Below are 22,603 nucleotides of genomic sequence, written 5' to 3'. Positions count from 1 at the left end.
GGCATGATACGGCATTATCTGCCTCGCTGCATGAAGTATCATCCCCCCCCCCCTCCCCCTTCCCACACCCCCCTTATCCCTTTCTGCTGTGGAACAGACCAAGGCCAGGGTCAACGCGGAGGAGTGACTCTCCGGTGATGTGATTTCTGGGAAGGAGGAGACGAACTGTACCGTCTGGAAGCGATAAGATTGATGAGGCCCCCCTCCCCCCCCCCACCCCCCCCCCCATCCACCCCTGTCGTTGTGAGTCAACTGGCGCCATATGCTGTTGGCAGGCTGCCTCTGATGCGCGTCGGTGGGGGCCCCTTAGACTGCTTCACAACCAAATTCCTTACCCGAGTCTCCCATGCCCCACCCCCCCCCCCCCTCCACTCCGTCCTCCCTCCAGTTCACCAGGCGCGATCCACTTTGTTTCTACATGGTGGAATGCAGCCGACTATCGCGCATACAGTGTCTCAGGCCTCCTGTAATGATGACATGTGTCAACAAATGTACATGTCTGTTGAATTTATGCTGTGCCATTGTTACTGTAAAAATGTAATGATTGTGTTGTTGTTAATATCATTAATGAGACGTTGAGCTGTATGTGTGTGTCACGAATTTCCCCAAGGGGATTAATAAAGGAATATCTTATCTTATCTTACTAGGTAAGAATTTAAGAAAATTGTCCCAGCTCAGTAGATTCTGATTTGTTATGCTATGACAATGGTTTGTTTTCCTGTCTAGTACTTACACAGCCTGATGGTAAACTACCTTTACAGATCTTAGTTGTACAGGAGGCTTGTGTCCAGCTAGTCAGACAGTATGACAAATGTGACATAATAATAGCATTAAAATACAGCGCTGCTGCTTTTGTTTCTCATGTGACGGAAGTTTGATAAGTGAAACTTTGCATTGTTTACTACTGATTTGATTTGTTTTTTAAATGTAAGATTGGAGTAAATTTTTATCCCGAGATATTTATATTCAGACATGACTGTCAACTTTTCTCCTCTGACATAAACATCAGGTGATACAGTATTCATCAACCGCTTTGTGAAAAACATGCAAACAGTTTTCTTGGTGTTTAAATGCAGACATGAGTTAGTCAACCATTCAGTGACCGATGTCATGGCCACTGTTAACGTTAGGTTATGACTATAACCAAGTTCTGTTAACACTAGTGGACGCTCAGCGTCTCATTGCATATATCTCGCTTCAGCATATATATACTGAATACATTTCAAAATGTACCTTTAAATGCCAGCATTCATCTGGCCACACCCCCATCCGCTTACCTACATAAGCAGGGGTGGTGCCACACACTCATCTCCTTCCCAACAAATTTCACCACAATGAAAAATCAAGGGCCGCAGCGGCGTCTAGACGCTGAACGTCCACTAGTGTTAACAGAACTTGGTTATAGTCATAACCTAACGTTCTGTATCACACTAGCTCCCACTCAGCGTCTCATTGCATAATAGGAGCTGAGCGGGAGCTAGAAGCTCGACAAATGTACCCCGCTGAGGCCCCCCACAACCATCAGACCAGGGAGGACCGAGCCCCCCGACCCCCCCTAATTCACGGGAGGGCGATGGACCCGACCGTGCGAAGAGGCACTCAAGCAACTCAACGCACAGGGTGAGCAGACCGTGGCTTGACCCCACGACTACACACACGCACAACCCGCATGCCACCCGGGAACGGAGGGAACAACCTCGTTACTGCCCCCAGAATCACGGGGTCAAGGGCAAACCCAACCCCGTGGCAAGGCCGTAGCAGCGGAGCGCGAAGGAAGACCCAGACCCACCAAAGGGACTGGACCCCCTGGAACGGGGGCCCGGAGAAGTCCATGATGCCAGCATCAAGACCCCACCAGGTGGGCACTTAGTGACCCCGCCCCCCACATCGCCAGCGTATTCGGACAAAGGCCCCTCAGCCGAGCGGGCCCTGTCCCACCAATAGTACACCGCCTGGCACACTGACCCTGCAGAACAGGCAGTCAGCATGGCCGTAAGCACACAAAAAAAAGTTAACCAACGGAAGCAGGCAGCGCACCGGGGAAAAACCAGGCAACAGGCTGTTAACCCTAGCCTGGAGACTGCGGACGAGACAGGCGCCAGAGGGGACAGCTGAACACAGCCGCCCCGGCGGAAGGGGCGTAAGCTGGCGTTGTTGCATGACCAAGCCTCCATTTAAAAAGCCCCCACCCAGAGGGGTTGAGGCAGAGAAGGCTGACACGATTGGCAGATGTCATGAACGTGCAGGGGCACCCTCAACCGGTGAACCCGGGAGTTGACACTGCTCCAACACACCAGGGAATCAACCACCTTGGTGTTACCCAATGCGGTGGTTGTTCCTATAACCCCTCAAGAAAAAAACTCCAAAACACACCTGCGGGTATACACCGGCTATACCGCAGTACAAGTGTTTCAGTTTTCAAAAAAGGGTTAACCCAGGCCTACGGGTCGACGAAACATGACTTCGGACCGGGCCCGGCAATACGGGAAGCACAGGGTCACCAGAGGAGGTCAAAGACCACCCCAACAGGCCCCTCTTCGCCATGCGTGAGAGAGGAGCGAAAAAGAATGGAGAACCAGCCCCAAGCACACCGTACTTGGTATTCCCAGGCGGTCTCCCAACCAAGTACTAACCAGGACCAACCTGTGTAGCGGCCGAGATCTGACGAGATCGAGCGTGTACAGGTTGGCATGGCCGTAAGCCATTACGACAGTGCTGAGTAAAAAATGTACCCAACCAGGGTCTCCATAGCGCTTAACCCTGTGACACCCGGACCGACCTGGCATTTTTCCCCCTGAAAAAAGCCCAAGTCCCTCAGGGTACCAGAACAGCAGATCTGCATCCCCGGCGGACAACGGGTTCAACTGATCCTGACCAGCGTGACCAGAACCAGTCCCGTGCCCTAACCACGCCGACATGCCTACTCCAGGAGAAGGGGCAGATATGCGTGTTGATCTTAAACATGAAAAGAAGGCGCCACCCAGACGTTCGGGCGAACCGCGCCCGGTGGCCCACCCCCAGGGCGTGAGACCCCTCTACATATGTTCAGATCCATTCCGTCATCATCCCCCAGATATGAACGAGAATCCGTCGATAACCAAACCAGGTCGTCGGATTTGGTCGTCGGAAGAGGAAAAACCTACATCCCAGTTGCTTTATAAAAACGCCGTTTTAACCTCAAGCAACCACGGCGTGCCAGTCAGTCGCCTGTTTACAGAACACCCCGAGCTAGCACTATACGTGCGTCGGGACACACCCAAATCAATGAACAGGCTATTTAGACCTGTCATTGAATCCCCAAGGCGCCCAGGGGAACGACAAGAGGGGTGTGATACTTCCTCCAACTCTTTTTAGTAGAAAAGAAGGAAGCACCAACAGTATGTATCCCAGTCTGCACAGCCGGGGGTAAAAATGTTTCACATTTTTACATCCCACCACCCTCCCATAGGAAGGAGACGGGAATCCCCAGAGAGACTTCCCAAATGAGCTGTACAGATTGAAAAGAATATATTGCACCTTGAGCCATGTAAAAAATTGGTTTTAGGGCTCTCCGAAGAGGAGGCACTGAACCCATACACACTCAATAATCGAATTGAATCGAATACATACACAATAGAGTAGGACTCCTTCTAGAGGGTCCACTCACCTTGACAATCTGAGGAGGAGGCACTGTACTCTGAAGGAGGCTCCCTCCTCACGGAAGGAGTCCCAACTCACAGAAGGCCCGAATAGGAGCTTGGTGAGGAGGAGCCCTGACCACCCCCCGAAACAGATCCATCACATGGACCTGAACAGCACACGGAAGTCCTACCAACAGAGACGCGCACGGTGACGTACTCTATGGCGGGGGAATTTCTGCGGTGCACACGCCCAATATTCCAGGCCGTGGGACCAGGAAACTCCCACCCCCACCCCCCCCCCCCCCCCCCCCCCTCACCCTGTAACGTGCCGAACCGCTACGTGACAGGAACCTTGAAGGACAGGTGGGTTTACCCCTGACCAACAGAAAAAAGGGGGAGAAAAGGTTACCAGTTCACCCCTTCACGACCCCACACCCATGATACGATGTAATGACAAAAAGAGAGTATGACACAGTCATAGTCAGCTCCATGAAGCGTCTGACAGCTTCACACAGCGCATGAGCTAACCTGCTATCTGATTTTTACTAAGGAAAAAACACAGAATAGAGAGGGCTCTCCAAGAGCCCCGGTACCAAACTTACACATGTGCTTCTGTGGCCAGTCCAACCCAGTTGTAGGTCACATGACACACACAACCCATCATCACCTACAAAAAATGGCAAAAACACTCTACAGAGGAACGCCGTTTTTCATAATGAGAGAATACATAATTCTCGATTAGTATCGGCCACAGGCCTTGCTAAGCACACACGAAAGCGACCAAACAATCTTTTCTTTTAGGAAAATAAAGTTTCTCCAGCAGTTTCAGCACAACCTCAGCAATCAAGCTAAGGGTTACATCGTATCCCTACCACACAGTGACACAATGTAGTGCAACAACATGTCTGAAAGGAGGATGAAGAAGTCCCCAGGGAACCGGGGGGAAACACAATCCTCCTACTTTACCCTTAATACGGCCAGTTAAAACAGGAAAACCTGTTAATATGTGAACACACTGTTCATTGTCATTACAGGCTGAGAAAAGAATCATTCTTTACTCATTTGTCACTAAGCATAGCTTTATAGGTTAGTTAACCCCCTTAGTTGTGAGTACACGGTACATATAAACACACATGATGTTTCTCAACACAACAAACCAGATCATTTTCACATCTGTAACAACAACCCGATTTGCATGGAGAAGCTAAATACCAGTGACAAGACAATTCACACATAACTCGCGTCGTATCCTAAATGTAGTGCAGCAACACTAGTTTTGGAAAACATCGTTATTTACAAAACATTTAGAAGGGAAAGCCAGAAGAAGTGTACAAGGTCTGGTCAGGCCTTGCCTACCCGGAGCGTAGATCAAGCGAAGTGCAGTCTCAAGGCACCGTAGTAAACACAGCCGTTCTGTGTTGTCGATCTGGGCAGCGTCGCCGCTCCAACCCGTCGCTACGGTCCCCCTTGTTGACGCAGTCCTTGCCGTCCTGGCCCAGGGCAGGTTCGACGAACATCCTCTGTCAAAGATGACGTCGTAGTCAAGAGTGTTTAAAACATGTTATAATCAAAGCACGTTCAACAGAGTAGCATTAAGCTAACGGCCGCTCTAACCGTTGGGCGCTACCGCCCCTGCCCGCGAGACGCCGAGCGAACGGCGCACGCGACCAGAGGGGAGCTTCGAATCCCCCCCGCCTCTCCCCGTGAGGGAGAGGGGGGTTGGGAACCGCGGCGGCGCGCGAGGGGCCGGAGCCACCCCGCGCTGGGCCTTGGCCGATAGCAGCAAGCTAACGTTTCCTAGCCTAGGTAGGCCACCTAGTGATCACAGCAGGCTAGCGCCGCAGCTAACAGCTGACTGGCTAACAGTAGGCCACCACTAGCACGTAAGCTAAGCAGCTATCACCTGAACTTGCACACAATGATATAACACTCACTCAGACAGGCCGCCGTTCTGAAACCCTCCTCACTTTTTAAGAGAAAAGAGAAACAAGATGTTAACACAGTTTTACCACAGTGATTTTACCAACACCCGACGGAGCCAGCACAATACCAAACTGGCCTGTAGCTGACTTGAACACAGATCTTCCACTAACGAACATCTATGCCCATATTTCCTCGTGAGGGAATACTCTCATTTGGATATGAAAGATGGGGCCTACACGGTGACAGAGGAAACATCCACTCGTCCAGAAAACACAGGGATCACCAGTGTTAATGGTCGTGGCCCACTAGTTAACTAAAATGGGCTTCAGACTAAGGTCTTCCGCTGTTGCCTAAGAGGCTGAACAAAAGACTTTAATCTGGGGCCGGTTTTCGTAAACATTGTCAGTTAGCCCCCATAGCACTAACAGACAAGTGGAGCCGCAAGCAAAACAGTACTCACCAACCTGAAACCCACCGCTTCTCACAACAGCGGCGCATCCTACAGTTCAGCTGTGTACTGAAAGGTTTCACCCCAACCAGCACAGCAAGGAACTGCAGTTGAGAGGCATGCAGCGGCGTGCTCCCAATACGAAAACCGGTGGAGGATTTTAGAATGATCACCATCTTCCAGACACTCCAGTGACGAAGACAATATCGCCGTATTTTCTCGAAAATAGTGAGAGAGAAAATAAAGATATGATGTCAACGTATCTCTTGTTCTTCCTTTCCTCGTAAACATTGTCAACCAATATTTTTCTCCACGTCAAGTGGGCATATGAGCAACACGTTGCTTGTGATGAAATTTGAGAAGGAGATGAGTGTGTGGCACCACCCCTGCTTATGTAGGTAAGCGGATGGGGGTGTGGCCAGATGAATGCTGGCATTTAAAGGTACATTTTGAAATGTATTCAGTATATATATGCTGAAGCGAGATATATGCAATGAGACGCTGAGCGGGAGCTAGTGTGATACAGAACTTGTTTGCAGTTGGTTGCTGCATGAACATAAATTACTGTTTCATCCACATACATCTGGATGTCAGACTCATTGCATACAGATGGAAGATCATTAAGTAGAGACTAAACAACAGATGGAGAAAGAAATATTATACAGTATACAATAATTTTTGTCCAATGACCCAAACTGTTTTATACATTTATACTAACAAATGTATACTGTTCAGTAAAATCAATGCATTGGATCGGTACTTGGCATCAGCCAATACTTAAGCATTACATCACGCGACAGAGTGTGTTATAGAAATTAGATCATGCCTATGGGTGGTCGTTAGGCCCAAGGCGCAGCCTAGGCGGTTGTTCCTATAACCCCCCAAGAAAAAACTCAAAAACACAACTGCGGGTATACACTGGCTATACAGCAGTACAAGTGTTTCAGTTTCCAAGAAGGGGTTAACCCAGGCCAACAGGTCGATGAAAACAAATTCGGACCTGGGCCCAGCGGACCGGGACGTACACAGCGATGCCAGAGGGGTTCTACAAAAACCACCTCGACAGCCCCGCCAAGCAGGAGAAGAGAGGGGCGAAAAAAGAATGGAGAAGGACCAGGCTCCTTAGTACAGCGCAAGGTACAACACAATATGGACCAAGCAACAGTGAAGGATAACACGCAGTGACATAATCACGAACATCTCCATAACATCAAACCCTGCAACCAGTGGCGTTGCGCAATATGTCAGGGCCCCCCCGCAGGTCAGACCATGGGGCCCCGCCCACTCCCCTAAATCAATAATAAAGTGAGAACATTTTGCGCGCTCCACGCAAGGTCAATCCCATAATAGTCTACCCTAGTGTCCAGCTCACCATCCGCCTATGCCTCTGACACTACTTGCAGTTTCAGTAAATCCTCGTAATTACAATGACCCATAATCTCGTGCCATGTCTGAATATCGTGACTGACTGCGTGTCCCGCTACACACATCATTATTATCATCACACTGGACATCGCAGCCACTTAAACCATGTACTAAAAAATTTACGGATTAGATTCCAGTTCCAATGTAACCTGTAGGCTACTCGTACTGGTTATGGCGAATAAAACGTTATATTCTTCTAACCTGTCTCGGCGGCTGTAGCGTGGCTGGGGGCCTGGCTGCCTGTACGTTAATGCCAAGCAAGCAGTGCAAAAATGCTTCCGCATTCGTCACCGCACGCTAGTGCGGTAAAGCGCCCTTCTTTTCAGACAAATGCTACCGTGCGTGCACCGGCGGCGGCGTGCTCGCTCAGGTGCGTGCGTGCGCCGGCGTGCTCGCGCGAGGTGCCCGCGCATGCGCATTGGTTCGACACGAGCGGAGCTCAATATATATAAGTCACCGCCCCTTATTCAGTATCTAGCAATAGCTCAATTGGCAAGGACACATGGCTGTGGATCCTATGGCTTGTTTGCTGGCGAGTTCGAATCCCATCGAAAATATTTTTTAACGTGATTTTTTTTTAACGTGTATTCTTTCGCCGGTTAAGGTTAGGCATGGTTAAGGTTAAGGTTAAGGTTAGGCATTGTTTCGGAGTTGGTTAAGGTTAGAACGGTTAAGTTTAGGCGCTGTTAAGGAGCTGGTTAAGGTTAGAGTTTGTCAAAGAGAATGGCAATATAATTTCTATGGTTAAGGTTAGGCATGGTTAAGGTTAAGGTTAAGGTTAGGCATTGTTTCGGAGTTGGTTAAGGTTAGAACGGTTAAGTTTAGGCGCTGTTAAGGAGCTGGTTAAGGTTAGAGTTTGTCAAAGAGAATGGCAATAGACAGCCTATTTCCGCGCGACCTGGGCGCTGGGCGGCGGAAAATGAAAGGCGCATTACTGCATGCCACTACGGTAAATTTTTGCACTGCTTGCTTGGCATAAAGCTACACGCGGCCTGGCTGGGCTGTCTGTCTGCCTGGACTCGACACGGAGCTGACCGGGGGGTTGATAGCGGTGGACGCGGCCGGCCTGGGTGGGGAGCTTACTGCCGATGCATCTTCAGTAACGTTAGAGTCAGTCTACCTTTGCTGCCTGCTGGAACAATGATGTTCTTTTTCGTAGCTTTGCCGTCTCCTGTTAGGCTTTCATTCTCATCTTGTTTTTCTGAGCACCGCTTGGATATTTGCGCTTCATTTTTACCGGCGCTTCCCGCTGTGTTTTGAACGCTGCCCAACCTGCCAATGAACATTAGTTATCAGCCTAGCCCTATCGCAGGTGAGCAAATAATTACAACGTAGCAGGGAGGGGGGGGGCCCCGCCCTCTGCGCGAGATGCATCCAGCTGCAGCCCCGCAGAACCATACTGGGCTCCTCACACTGTCTGCGCCCTGTTCCCGCACGTTACGAAATCTAAGAGGATAGTCTACAGTGGGGGCGGGGCCCCCTAAGCTCCGGGGCCCCCCCGCACTGCGGGGGGTGCGGGGGCCTCCGCTACGCCACTGCCTGCAACGCCCGGGCCGACCCGACATTTTCCCCCCGAAAAAGCACAAGTCCCTCAGGGTACCAGAACAGCAGATCTGCGCCCCGGCGGACAACGGGTTAACTGACCTGGTCCGGCGCGACCAGAACCAGTCCCGTGTCCTAATCACGCCGCCATCCCCAGTCCCAGGAGGGGGGTAGGTACGCGTGTCGATCTAAAACATCACAGAGGGCGCCACCAAGCCGCGCCCGGTGGCCCACCCCAAAGGCGTGAAGGTTATTCCATGACAACACGTGAAACACAAATTCACTCATAATTCATAATTATTATTAATTTACATATATATATATATATATATATATATATATATATATATATATATATATATATATATATATATATATTTTTTTTTTTTTTTTTTTATTATTATTATTATTATTTTTTTTTTATTAGAAATGTTTTCCTCTGTAAATCTTTCCTCTGGTTGATCTTTTTATTCTATTATCCAATCAAAATAGGCTATTTGAGTCATCTAAGCCCTGCCCGTGCAACTTGGTGCACGCTACTCACAAACGCGGGTTGAATGATTGACAGCCCTCGACGGTCTGAGACTCAATCACAGAAGAGCTGCGAGACATGGCATAGACCACTGCACTTCCGCGTTACATGGAGCTCGTGAGGAGGAGGGGGGCGGGGGGACAAATGCGCTGCCTTCCCCCCCGAACCTCCCATGAGCTCAAAAGAGTCGGACATGTCACGATGGAGAAGCTGCAATATTCAATGGAAGATGAGATTGGTCACTGCTTTGGCTGTTGTGTGGTGAGTGCATTTAAAATATATATATATATTTTACAGTGATTATGAATTCATTGGCCCGCTGTGGCTTGTGTGTGTAATAATAAGGTAGCCCCCAAGGACCACATGAGTCGCGGCAAGCCTTGCTTGCGTTTCTAATCAAATATTAATATCGCCGCAGGGAGGGGGGGGGGCATAATCCCACGGGACAATGGGATTGACCGATATGTTTACCAATATTCCAATGTACAGTTTTGCTGTACCATTGACTCAGAATGGTCTGTTTTATTGAAATCGTCACAGCAGTATAGTTTGTTTATACTTGAGAAGTATGATATTTAAACATGGTCCCCAAAATGAATGGAAGCTAATGAGGAGCCTGACACCTGGGAGGAATGGGGGTGTTGCAGCGTTGGGGATGTTTAAAAAATATAATTTAATATATAATATAATATAATAATTTTGTGCTTCACCAAGAAATTTGGTCAGCAGCCGCCACTGCGTGAGACCCCTCCGCCAATGCTTTGATCTATTCCGTTATCTCCCCCCAGAGATGAACGAGAATTCATCGAGACTAACCTAGTACACTGGCGCTCGGAAGAGACAAAACTCCATTGCAGTTGCCCCACAAAAACGCTGTTTCAATGATGAGCAACCAAGGCGCGCAAGCCCATGCGTGGTTCCTATCAGAAGCACCCAGGGCCAGCACTATGTATGAATGAATGAATGAATGACTTTATTTGACAATATAAAAAATAAACATGTGACAGAAGAGCACAGTCGGGATATACTGCCAAGGATGTAACACAAAAAAGCTCAGAGCTTATTTCCATTGTGGTCCTTGTAGGGGGGTGGGGGAATGTGATGCTTAACACATGCATCATACAAAACGTGACATCACAACACATCACATATACCATTTAACATTTATATACATACAGACTCATACAACATGCAAGGGTGCCTTAAGCTAAGTGTCTAGGTATAGTCCCTTTTGAGCCATGTCTTCAGGCTGGACTTGAATCTAACGGCACTGTCTATGGTTTTCAGTTCACTGGGCAGACTATTCCAAAAGACAGCTGCTGAATATAAAAATGACTCCTTCCCCATACAGCTCCTGAATCTGACTGGCACAAAGTCAGTTGAGCTGCGCCTTGTTTGGTAAGCATGGGTGTCTCTGATTCGGTTGAAGTAATTGTTAAAGTACACTGGCACTACCCCATGCACTATTCTGTGAACTAGGCACATCCCTATCTGGTTTACTCTGTCTTCCACCTTAAGCCATCTCATGACCTCAAAGTGAGATGGGTCAAGGTGGGTTCGAGCAGGTAGCCTTAGTATTACCCTGATTAGCTTGTTTTGTGATGTCTGTAGTTTTATTTTCTGACTTTTGGGGGCACTGTTGTACCAGGAGCCACACGCATAGTCATAGTGACACTGTATGAGAGCTCCAGCAAGAATCTTCATCGCTGACTGATCTAAAAAATGAGAGATTCTGGCTAGGTATCTAGTCCTGTTATTTATCTTTGTAAGTGCTTGGTGAGCCATGCTTTCCCCTGATAAGCTGTTTTCCAGGACGCAACCGAGATATTTCACAGATGTTTTGTCTGTGAGAACAGTATCTCCTATTCTAATGTTAAAACCTGGCGATTTTCTGAGCCTGACCTTTGACCCGAATAAAATTGACTCAGTCTTCCCCACGTGGAGGGACAGCTTGTTGTGGCCTAGCCAGTCGCTAACCTTCTCTAGTTCTGCACTCAATGTCTGCTCAACCACTTTTTTGTCTTTGTGAGACACTAGTAGGGCGGAGTCGTCTGCGTATAAAAAAAGGTCACATGAGCAAGCTGCTTTCAGGTCATTTATATACAGTAGAAAGAGGAGCGGACCCAAAACACTCCCTTGTGGGACCCCGCACTCTACTGTCCGAGGACTGGAGAGTACTCCGTTTATATCTACCACCTGTTGTCTCCCTGTTAGGTAGGAACCAATTAATTTCTGAGCTGCCTCATTAAAGCCTAGGGCCCTAAGCTTCATTAACAAGATGTTGTGATCCACTGAATCAAATGCCTTCTGGAGGTCTAACATTACCATTCCACAGAACTTTCCCTCGTCTACCTCTTTCCTGATGTAATCTGTGAGGAACAGCAGGCAGGTGTCTGTGGAGTGGGACCTCCTGAAACCAGATTGGTATTTGTACATGATGTTATTAGTGGAGAAATACCCGTCTATTTGCTCATATACTAGCCTCTCAATGGTTTTTGATAGAACGCCCAGGATGGAAATGGGTCTGTAGTTACCCGGTTCCAATTTGTTTCCCTTTTTGTGGAGAGGAATAACTCTTGCCGATTTCACGTCGAGACCCAAAGCATATCAATGGTAAGTCTAACAAGAACCCAGATAACGTTCCCTCCAAGCCGCCTGGGAGAGCGGCAGGAAGCTGGCCAAGACACAGATATGGGTCCCATATGACGCGCCAGAGGGAAAACACCCCTGTCAACCCTGCCCTATAAAGAGAGGAGACAGGGAACCCCCAGAGAGAGACTTCCCACGTGAGTAATGATTGAAAAGACATATGCAACATTGAGCTATGTAACAATTGGACTAAGACTCTCTGAGGAGGAGGCTCTGAAACTCTGAGGAGGCTCCCTCACTGAGAGGGAGGTTCCGAACTCACCGAGGAGGCTCTGAAACTCCCTGAGGAGGAGGCTCTGACCCAATATACACACTACTAGTAGGGAGCAGAGCAGAAGAACAATTTGTCTCTACTGCATTGCATCACCTACCAAGCTCAAGACACATACAACAGAGCAGAACTTCTTTTTAAGTTCTACTCACCTTGACAATAACAGAGGTCCACAACATGGAGCCTGAAAAGAACTCACGAAAGTCTCACAACCAATAGAAACACGCCCAGTGACGTACTCTATGGCGGGGGGAATTCCGTGGCCCACCGCCCAATATGGCGTGGGACCAGGAAACTCCCTCCCCCCCCGCCTCCCTACCCTGTGACGCGCTGACCCAGCAACGTGACAGGAAGCCCGAAGGACAGGAGGCCCAACCCCCTGACCAATCAGAAAAAGGGGAGGGAGGGTTTATCAGTTCACCCCCTCATGACCCCTCACCCCTGATACGATGCAATGACAAAGCAGAGCCATGACACCAGTCATAGCGTGCTACATGAAGCGCATGTACACCTGTCAAGGTAACAGCTTCACATAGGCGAACCTGCCACCTGAATTTTTACACCTTTTCCTAAAGGAAGAAAAACACAGACCAAGAGAGGGCCAAGGGCCCTGGTACAAGAGCTTACACATGTAACTTCTGTAGGCCAACACCTAACCCAGTTGTGGAGCTTAACGACATACACAACCCTCCATCACAACAAAAAAGGCAAAAGTACACTCTCACTACCGTAAGAGGAACACCGTTTTTCATAACAAGAGAAGACACAAGTCCTCGATTAAGTACTGGTCACAGGCCTTGCTAAGTCCACATGACAGCGACCAAACAATCTTCAGAAAAAAATTGCCTCTCTAAGCAGGAGCACAACCCCAGCAGAAGCTGAGGGGTTACACCGTATCCCCACAAACAGTGAAACAATATATTGTAAAAATAGGGGAAAAACCGGGGGGAAAACCACCCCTCACCACCTTACCCCTGATACGACTTGTTTGAACAGGTACAGCCCTGTTTATATGTGAAACTTGCCACCTGTTTATTGTCATCACAAGCTGAGAGAGGGACTCATCCCTCGATCACATGCCACTATGCATAGCTTTGCAGGGTTTTTAACCCAGCCAGTTGTGAGCTCAGCTACGTTGTCTAATCTCTCATCATACAACAAAACCAGTTCTGTTGGTTTTACTCACGTAAAAAACAACGCCGTTTTCTAGGTAGAGAGAAAGCTATACCAGCAATCAAGACAATTCACACACAACACATGTCACATCCCCAAATGTAGTGAAGCAACATAAGTTTTGGAAAAAACATCGTTATTACAAAACATTCGGAAGGGGAAGGAAAGAAGAGGGGGGAAATGTCCAATGGACCCTTACCTGCACCAATGAACGCAGGCTGAGAGGACCGCAACAGGCTGGTCTCCACGTTGACGAAGGCCCTCGCTGGCGGGGCAAAAGAAGCTAAGGCCGGGGCAAGGCTCCGGCGAGACGCCCCCCTCCAACAGCCGATCATGGTGCAGGGCCGACTACATCTTCTGTCAAAGATGACGTCGTAGTCAGAGTGCCAGGCCTGCTATTCTCACAGCTAATGTTCAACGGTGTAGCACAAGCTAACAGCTAACTGGCTAACAGGTAGCTCAACCCAGCTCGGATGCAAGCTAAGCAGCTACCACCGAAACTGTACAACGTGAGAACACAATATAGGCCAACACTTCAGACAGCCGCTGTCTGTCCCTCTCCTCATCCGAAGAGAGAAGAGGAAAATAAGTCAACACAGTCTTCAGAACGGTGATTATCAGACACAGCGGTGCCGGCACAAGTCCCTCATGGGCTGCAGCCAACTTGAGCGTGGAGGTATTCTTATAACGAAACACCAAACCCACCTCCCTCGCGCCGGGTAACTTTCATCTTGAAAGACGGGGCCTGCACGGTGACAGAGAGTATCCGTTTGTCCAGAGATCCGGGGGATTGAACCGCAGATTCGGATACGGTCCCAGGCAACAAAAAGCTCCCGATGAGGAGCTCATGTAATGTGGGCGTCAAACCAGAACCCTCTCCACGCCGCTAAGAGGCAGCAAAAAAGGGTACCAGCCTGGAGCCGGCTTTCGTAAGTCGTGCAGCCATTCCCCCCATAGCAACACAACTGGCGCTTGCATCTCAAAACCATCACCCGCCCGGAGAGGCAGCTAGCCCTCACACAGCCGAGCGCCTCTCAAGCAAAGTCCAACTGCAGAGTGGAGGTAATACCTGTCCAACTGCAGGCTGGAGGAATGCCGGCGGGGATTAGGCCAGCGACGCGAGCCCCTAATAAGAAAATGCCGGTGGAGGTCAGAATGATCATCATCTTCTAGACACCCCGGTGGCGAAGACATTATCGCCGTATTCATCGTAGCTCCTCTTCAATATTTCACTAATCTCAAAGTGGTGTATTGTGAGTGTAATTTCATAGTTCTCCTAGTTTCTCCCAGACACCAAGGTCGGTCGTGAAGTCATGCTCGCTACAAGACTGTTAAACACTACAGGCATTCATCACAATCAGGATTCATATGCAGGCTTGATAAAAGTAGCTACACCACCAAGGCCGCAGTGTTTCTGCAAGGGGCCCGTTTGCACCTGTTCAAAAAGCATATCTCTTCTGTCTTCCGATGACCATATAAGACTTGACCCAATCAGAAATGAGCCTCCCACTTCTAAAATGCATTTGCTATGCTTAACGTGATACACGAGGCTTTTTCTTTGTTTTTCGCTTTGGCAGACCTGTGTTCATGTTCTTTGATATACGGTATACGCTCTGTCAAACTGAGAGACCCTCCATGGATGTACTGTACACCTTTTTCAAATAAACCTACTTCACGTGAGTATTCAGAACCTTTATCTCCTTGCTTCATTTGATGACCTGATTCTTGCATGACCATGTTACTGTTTGCTTTAATGCCGGGCAAGAACCATCGTGGTCTGTACATTTGGATGCGCTCATAAGGCCTGTCCTGTGTTATTCTGCATTCATTAACCAATGATGACTAGTCAAAATCCACGACAGTATACAGACACTCGCCGTGGTGAAAACAAGGAAGGAGCTGTTAGTATGGCCACACCCCTGCTTATGTAGAGGAGCGGATGGGGGTGTGGCCAGGCGGATGGTTGTGTAAAGGTGCATGTGGAGATTTATTCAGTGCTAGTACTGATATGGAAGTGTATTCCAGTAGACGCAGAGCGGAGCTATACCATATATAACTGTCCGATCCTGTCCATCTCTTCACCAAAGAGAGCTTCTCTCTTCGCTCAGTCTGCTTTGTAATTCCTTACATAACAGCAATAACAACGCTGAAGATGTGATTTCACACACTAAGCCGCCTGGAGCCAGAGGCATATTGCTGCACAATTATGGATCAGCATTTTCCAGGATCAGCATTTAATCCAGGATCAGCATTTTCCCTCTTTCTATATCTGCCTTCCTCCACCTCTGCTATTCCCCCCCCATCTTTCTCTTTCTCTATCATCAAGACAACAGATTCCTTCCTGTTCTAGTTATGAATACATTCTGTATTGTGAATATTTTTCTATAGTGGGTGTTAACTCCCAGCAGTTAATAATAATAATAATAATTAATTTAATTTATATAGCGCTTCTCTATTCTATTCTATTCTATTCTATTCTATTCTATTCTATTCTAATGACCCAAAGTCGCTGACAGTAGTCGGGAGCAAAGTAAAAACAAAGAAACAAAAACAAAGAAACAACAAAGAAACAAAACAAAAGGAACATGAGACCATGGGGCGAACAGGGAATGCATGAGATATGAGATAGCACAAAAAGACAGAGCGGCAGGAGACAGACATCAATCAGGTTGGAGGGGGGGGGGGGGGTTATGAGTGGGGGGGGTTGAAGGCAAGGGAGAACAGGTGGGTTTTGAGGCGAGCTTTGAAGGTGGCAAGTGTAGGGGAGTCTCTGATGGACTGAGGGAGGGAGTTCCAGAGTCGCGGTGCAGTGCGAGAGAAGGCTCGATCACCAAAGTTTTTGAGTTTGGATGTCGGGACAGTGAGGGAGGCAGTGGAGGAGGACCGGAGGGAACGGGTGGGGCGGTAGGGAAGAAGGAGATCAGTCAGGTAGGGGGGGCAGGCTGTGGAGGGCTTTGAAGGTGAGGAGTAGTGTTTTAAAGTTTATGCTGTGTTTGATCGGGAGTCAGTGGAGAGAGTGGAGGACAGGAGTGATGTGTTCACGGGACCGGGTGTTAGTGAGGAGGCGGGCGGCTGAGTTTTGGACCATTTGCAGTTTATGGAGGGAGCGGGAGGTGATGCCAGTGAGGAGAGAGTTGCAATAGTCCAGGCGGGAGGAGATGAAGGCGTGTATGAGGGATTCAGCAGCAGGGGGGGAGAGGCAGTGACGGATTTTAGCAATGTTGCGGAGGTGAAAGTATGATGTTTTTACAATGGAGCGGACGTGGGGGTCAAATGAGAGGGTGGGGTCGAGGAGGACACCAAGGTTTCGGACTAGGGGGGAGGGGGTGATGGTGGAGTCATTGATGGTGAGTGTGATGGGTCCGGATCTGGTGAGGGTGGTTTTGGTGCCAATAATGAGAAGTTACACTAACCAGACTGAATTAACATCAGAATCACTAAAAGACAAGACTGTAGAGAGGGGGGGGGGGAAGAGAGAGAGAGAGCGAGAGAGAGAGAGAGAGAAAGAGTATTTTTTTTACTTTTGCATTTCCAGCTTACTGTGTTGAAGTAACTGTAATGAGTTTGGAAACATTGGTCCTCATTCTCGAATGTGTTCGTAAGTACCTTTGTAAATATCTTGGTAAAAATGTCGTACTCCGGATTCCGGAACGCGTGAAGCGATCTACGTAGTGTATGTGGCCAAAATCTTCGTAGCTGGGTTCCCACGAATTAAATACGTCACTCATTCTTAAACTCAAATGCATGTTCTCGTTGATTGAATTTGCATACCGACACGCCCCGCCAGCTCCTTATAAGGCGAATGAGGCGTGTGCAAAACAGCAGAGGTTCGGCATTGCCTTGCACCATGCTGATCCATTCAACAGGTAATGCAGAAGCGATTTGCGACTGATCTCAAAATGAGATTAGATTCAAATGTATTGTTATTATACAGCACAAGTACAATACACCATCCAACCAGAGTGGATAAATAAATGCTCCATAAATAAATAAATAAATGCGCGGAGAAAAGGCTTAGTGAGGCAGCCTCAGCGCGAGCACAGACACACATACTGTATTTTGTGTGTGTGTACTGTGCACTGAGGCTGCCTCACGTTTAGCAATAGGAATACATCAAACCAACAATAAATAATATCATAGAGAAGAAGACAGTATATATGGCGACAGTGGCTCGGGAGGTAGAGCAGTCGTCTGGCAATCCGGAGGTTCCCGGTTCGATTCCCGCTCCTCCCGGGCAGCGTGTCGATGTGTCCTTGAGCAAGACACTTAACCCCTAATTGCTCCCGATGAGCAGGTTGGCACCTTGCATGGTTGCCTCCGCCGTCGGTGTGTGAATGTGTGAGTGAATGTGTGAGTGAATGGGTAAAATGTGAGGAACAAATTGTAAAGCGCTTTGGATAAAAGCGCTATATAAAAAAGCAGCCATTTACCAAAAAAAGCAGCCATTAATACAGTATATTCCACTATACAGTAGCTATATCTGCAGCAATCGGTTTAGTTCTTATTTATTTAGTTTGCAGTGTGTGTGTGTGTGTGTAATGCTCACGATGTCTCATTGAGTCAGGACTATAAATGCAAAATGTAATTATTAATGATACAAATATTGTCGTATTAATTATCATTATAATTATTTAATTCCACGGATGTCTGTAGTATCGGCAATCCCCAATGACTTGTCCTAGAGAAAGCTGTTAAAACCACAGACGCACACCGGTCTGTCCGATTTACGACTGCATTTTCGAGTATGTAAATCCTATACGAAGCTGTTCGAGAATGCATAATAAGTATGTAAATCGAGTTATGAAGGAATTCCTTGGTACATTTTACGTAGTCTACATGCTGTGCTTTTATTGTGGCAAAACAATGGTCCTCATTCTCGAACGTCCGTTCGAGAATGAGGCAGTGGCGAATCCTTATGGAAGCCAACGGAAGCCATGCCTCCCTAATATTAAAATATGAATTAATATCAAATATGAAATATGAAAAAAAAAATATATATATATATATATAATTTTTTTTAATATAGTTTACATTCTTTTTCATCTGTGCATCTGTGTTATAATTTTTTTTTTTTTTTAAATGTCTCCCTCTTCTCCTTCTCACTCCCTCTAACACACTGTCAGCCTCACTATGCTCACTGCAGCAGGAGAGGAGGCAGATGGTAGGTCTCTTTCTCCAGGCTTCCAGCATTATAGAGTCCAAATCCGATCCTAGCCAATCAGATTCGAGCTGACTGCCACACCCTAAAAGTTTAAAACGGGGCTGAGAGGAAAACACTCAGCATATTTTCCCCTCTGCACTCTGAACATTGTATTAACCCGTAACTGTTCCCACGGGCCGAATATTGCCCCGATCCTCGCGAGATTAAATCCACGGGGACCTCTCGGCGTGCCGAAGCTTTTCCTAAATCACTTCCATCATCGAAAACGAGGGGAAAAGGTCGGCTCGCGACCCTGAAAATGTCGCGTGATTTTAAAAACGCTGTATTAAGTGAGCCTATTATGGGATCCACACGAGCTTTCTATCGTGGAAACATCTGGGCGTCCCGCAACTTTTACTGATTCACATGTAGCCCCTAAAATGCTTAGAAAAGGAAAAGAGAAAGCGTGGAATAAACTCGCCGAAACGGAAAAGTGTCCCACGGGCGCGCCGTAATTCCGATCCGCGTGAAAATATTCACGGCCATAGAGGAGACCGTGGGACACCTTTTTGCAACCGAATATGTGTCTCGAATTTGCTCCCACGCGGCGCGCAAAATCGCGCAAGGAGAAATCGGACCAAAAATTAACCAATGCTCCAGCAGTATTAATGACCCTGATGTAAACAAGACAAATGTCTTTCTCTGGTCTGCATCCCCTTATACAATTGTGTGTATTGAGCCGTACTGTATTGTACCCATTCTACAATCTGTTAAATAAATAAAAAGAACGTTTGACTGGCTGCCGAGCCATACTGTAGTGTACATGGTGACTGCTTGACTTTAAAAAAAAAAAAAAAATTATTAATAAAAATATTTAATACATTTTTTTTTAATAATTTTTTTTTGGCTTCCCCTGTTATTTTACCCACGCGACGCCACTGGAATGAGGACCATTGTTTTGCCACAATAAAGGCACATAGCATGTAGCCATGGGGCTTCATGGGTAGTGGTTTAACGTTTTCCACTTTTCTCCATTGAATTTGCTTTATTGCAGCGAGGAGACACCACCACCAACAAGTTGTCTTGGAGCCAGTCCAAGCCGGATCGGTGCCTCACAGTAGATCCAGCTGGTTTCCAGTGTAGTTCTAATACAGGATACAAATGCAAAAAAGGTGTGGCAACGGGCAAGGTCCATTTCACCCAGGCTCAGGCTTTAGCCCAGTCCAGCGAAGCACAGTTTGGTCAAATCCCGTCCCGTGCACACCACCACATAGTATAGGTTGACTTGTCCAAGAATAGATTTCCATTCTGCCAATGGAAGTTCAACATTCAATACGCAGGCCGCCTAAATATTAAAGGCAACCAACTTGTGTCTAACCACGCCCAACTTGCGTCTAGCCACGCCCCCGCGGCGACGCGGCAGCTCTGCCGCAGAGCGTAGCGCGGAGCTCCGTCGCGGCAGCATTATATGCCAGTAACCGCCCCTTATTCAGTATCCAGAAATAGCTCAATTGGCAACGCTGCATGGCTGTGGATCCTACGGCTCGTTGCTGGCTAGTTCGATTCCCTTCAATTTTTTTTTTTTTTTTTTTAACGTGCATTCGCATTCTTTCGCCGTTAAGTTTAGGCATAACTTTAAGCATTGTTTCGGAGTTGGTTAAGGTTAGGCATTGTTTCGGAGTTGCTTAAGGTTAGAAGGGTTAAGTTTAGGCGCTGTTAAGGAGCTGGTTAAGGTTAGAGTTTGACTTAGAGAATGGCAATATTTTTTAACATGCATTCATTTCGCCGGTTAAGTTTAGGCATTGTTTCGGAGTTGGTTAAGGTTAGGCATTGTTTCGGAGTTGCTTAAGGTTAGAAGGGTTAAGTTTAGGCGCTGTTAAGGAGCTGGTTAAGGTTAGAGTTTGACTTAGAGAATGGCAATAGACATCCTATTTCCGCGCTGCAGCGCGAGGCAATAGACAGCCTATTTCCGCGCTGCCGCTCTCTCGCGCTGCCGTGGTCACATGGGCATATTGGCCAATCAGAGAAACGCTAAACACAAGTTGGTTGCCTAAAATATTCACGCGTCCAGGCCCTGTCCCGGCTTCAACATTCAATGTCCAGGCCCTGTCCCGGCTCCCGGGTTCAACATTCAATGTCCAGGCCCTGTCCCGGCTCCAGGGGTTGAGCTGTGTCTATTCAGTTCTCCGTCCAACTTCTCCCTCAGCTTGTGGAAAGAGGGCCTCCTGCGGGGCTCCTCCTGCCAGCAGCTCCTCATCAGGGAGTAGACTCCTGGAGGACAGTCGTCTGGAGCCTCCATGCGATAGCCCTCCTCCACCCTCTCCTTCACCTCCTTCAGAGACTGGGGGAGACGGGGAGGAAGGGATACGGAGGGTAGGAGGGAGAGAGAAAAGAAGCAGTTTGATGATGGATGAAGGAGGGAAGAAGATATATATTTATTTAAACATTTTCAAAATGTTCAGCTGCTATTGCATGCACTTATTTGTGTTTAATTACACGTATGTGTGCATGCTTACCACTGTATCCCCTGTTTTATTGCAACACTACTATCACCGACATGTAAGAAGGGAGATCCCCCCTTGAACGGCCCTTCTAAGGTTTCTCTCCTCCACATTGCCTGTGGTGCATTTTTTCCTATTACTAGGTTTTAGTGAGTTTTTCCTTACCTTCACGTGCGGTATATCTGGGAGTGTTGCATTAATTTATTTTACATTTTTTTGGACTTCATGGTGTTTTTATTTTGTTTTTGATTTATTGTGATGTTTCTTCTTGACTTGTTTAAAGAAGACATGTCCGGCCCATGGGGACATTAACGTGTGTTGTCGGGCCTTACAAATTAATTTGATTTGATTTGATTTGGGAAGGAGAGGGAGAGAGGAAAACAAAGAGTGATGACTTCACAGTATAAAGAGAGAGAGAGAAAGAGATCCATAGATAAGTAATCAATGACATACCCTACAGACTTAAACTGTTGTGATCTAAAATGCATTTATTAATCTATTGATTTACATTAATCATTACACAACACACTGGTGTGACTGTCTGTCTCTCTCTCTCTCTCTCTCTCTCTCTCTCTCTCTCTCTCTCTCTCTCTCTCTCTCTCAGAGCCAATAGACAAGGAATTACTGAACAGACACTTTAATTGAGGCGAACATTGACTTGGGCTACATAATTCAACCTGTGTACATCTCAACCGGGCAGTAATTAGGAGGTAATTAACTGCATTTAAAAGCACCCAGAGTAAAGTAATGAGTAAGGAGACAACAGGCCTTGCAGGACTAAGTGGCAAGTTAATGCTGCCTGATCCTGCAGGACAGAGCCTGTCCTCACTGACCCTCCTGCCAAGAGGGGAAATACTGCAGCAACTGCCAGAGAGACTATGTGTGTCACGATGTACTCTAAGCACCATAATCTCTTCCTTCTGCTGCCTACATGGAGACTGTCCCACCCACACATTACACCCACACATACATCCACACACACACCCACATATACATCCTCACACACCCACAAACTCACAATTCAGATTCAGATTACTTTATTCACCATATTGTATAAACAAATGGAACGTGATTCGACATTACAGTGCATGATTTTTTTCACAAATAGGAATAAACATAATAATAAATAAATAAGTGCAAAACAGGACAGAACAGTGAGACAACACAGTAAAGTGCAGTGGTTGGGGACATGGATACAGTGCAGCACCGTTCAAGTCCAGAGGTCCAGCCCTAGCAGCTCGCCATAGAGGGGGGGAGGGGGGAGCAGGGGGACACCTGACTCATTTACCAGGCAAGCTGCTGAGGGGAAGAAACTGAGTCTATGGCGGGACTTTAATGTCTTGGGCAGCCGTAGCCGCCTGCTGTGGGGGAGCATGATG

General features: G+C 47.6%; 1 protein-coding gene across 1 annotated transcript in view; it reads right to left on the bottom strand.

The window, feature by feature from the left end:
* Positions 1-20,396: 20,396 nt before the first annotated feature.
* matk (megakaryocyte-associated tyrosine kinase) overlaps positions 20,397-22,603 on the bottom strand; it is a gene marked incomplete at its 5' end in the record, with an annotated part of 31,583 nt that continues 29,376 nt past the window's right edge. Inside the window, one exon of the mRNA XM_084308447.1 lies at positions 20,397-21,064. Coding sequence (XP_084164573.1) covers positions 20,855-21,064 — 210 coding nt within the window. The 3' untranslated portion in view covers positions 20,397-20,854. The remainder of the gene's footprint in view (positions 21,065-22,603) is intronic.

The sequence above is a fragment of the Notolepis coatsorum genome (assembly GCF_963971535.1).
Source record: "Notolepis coatsorum genome assembly, chromosome: 2".
Lineage (NCBI taxonomy): Eukaryota > Metazoa > Chordata > Actinopteri > Aulopiformes > Paralepididae > Notolepis > Notolepis coatsorum.
Note: the sequence above shows the minus strand (reverse complement) of the source record. Positions and strands in the feature narration are given on the sequence as shown.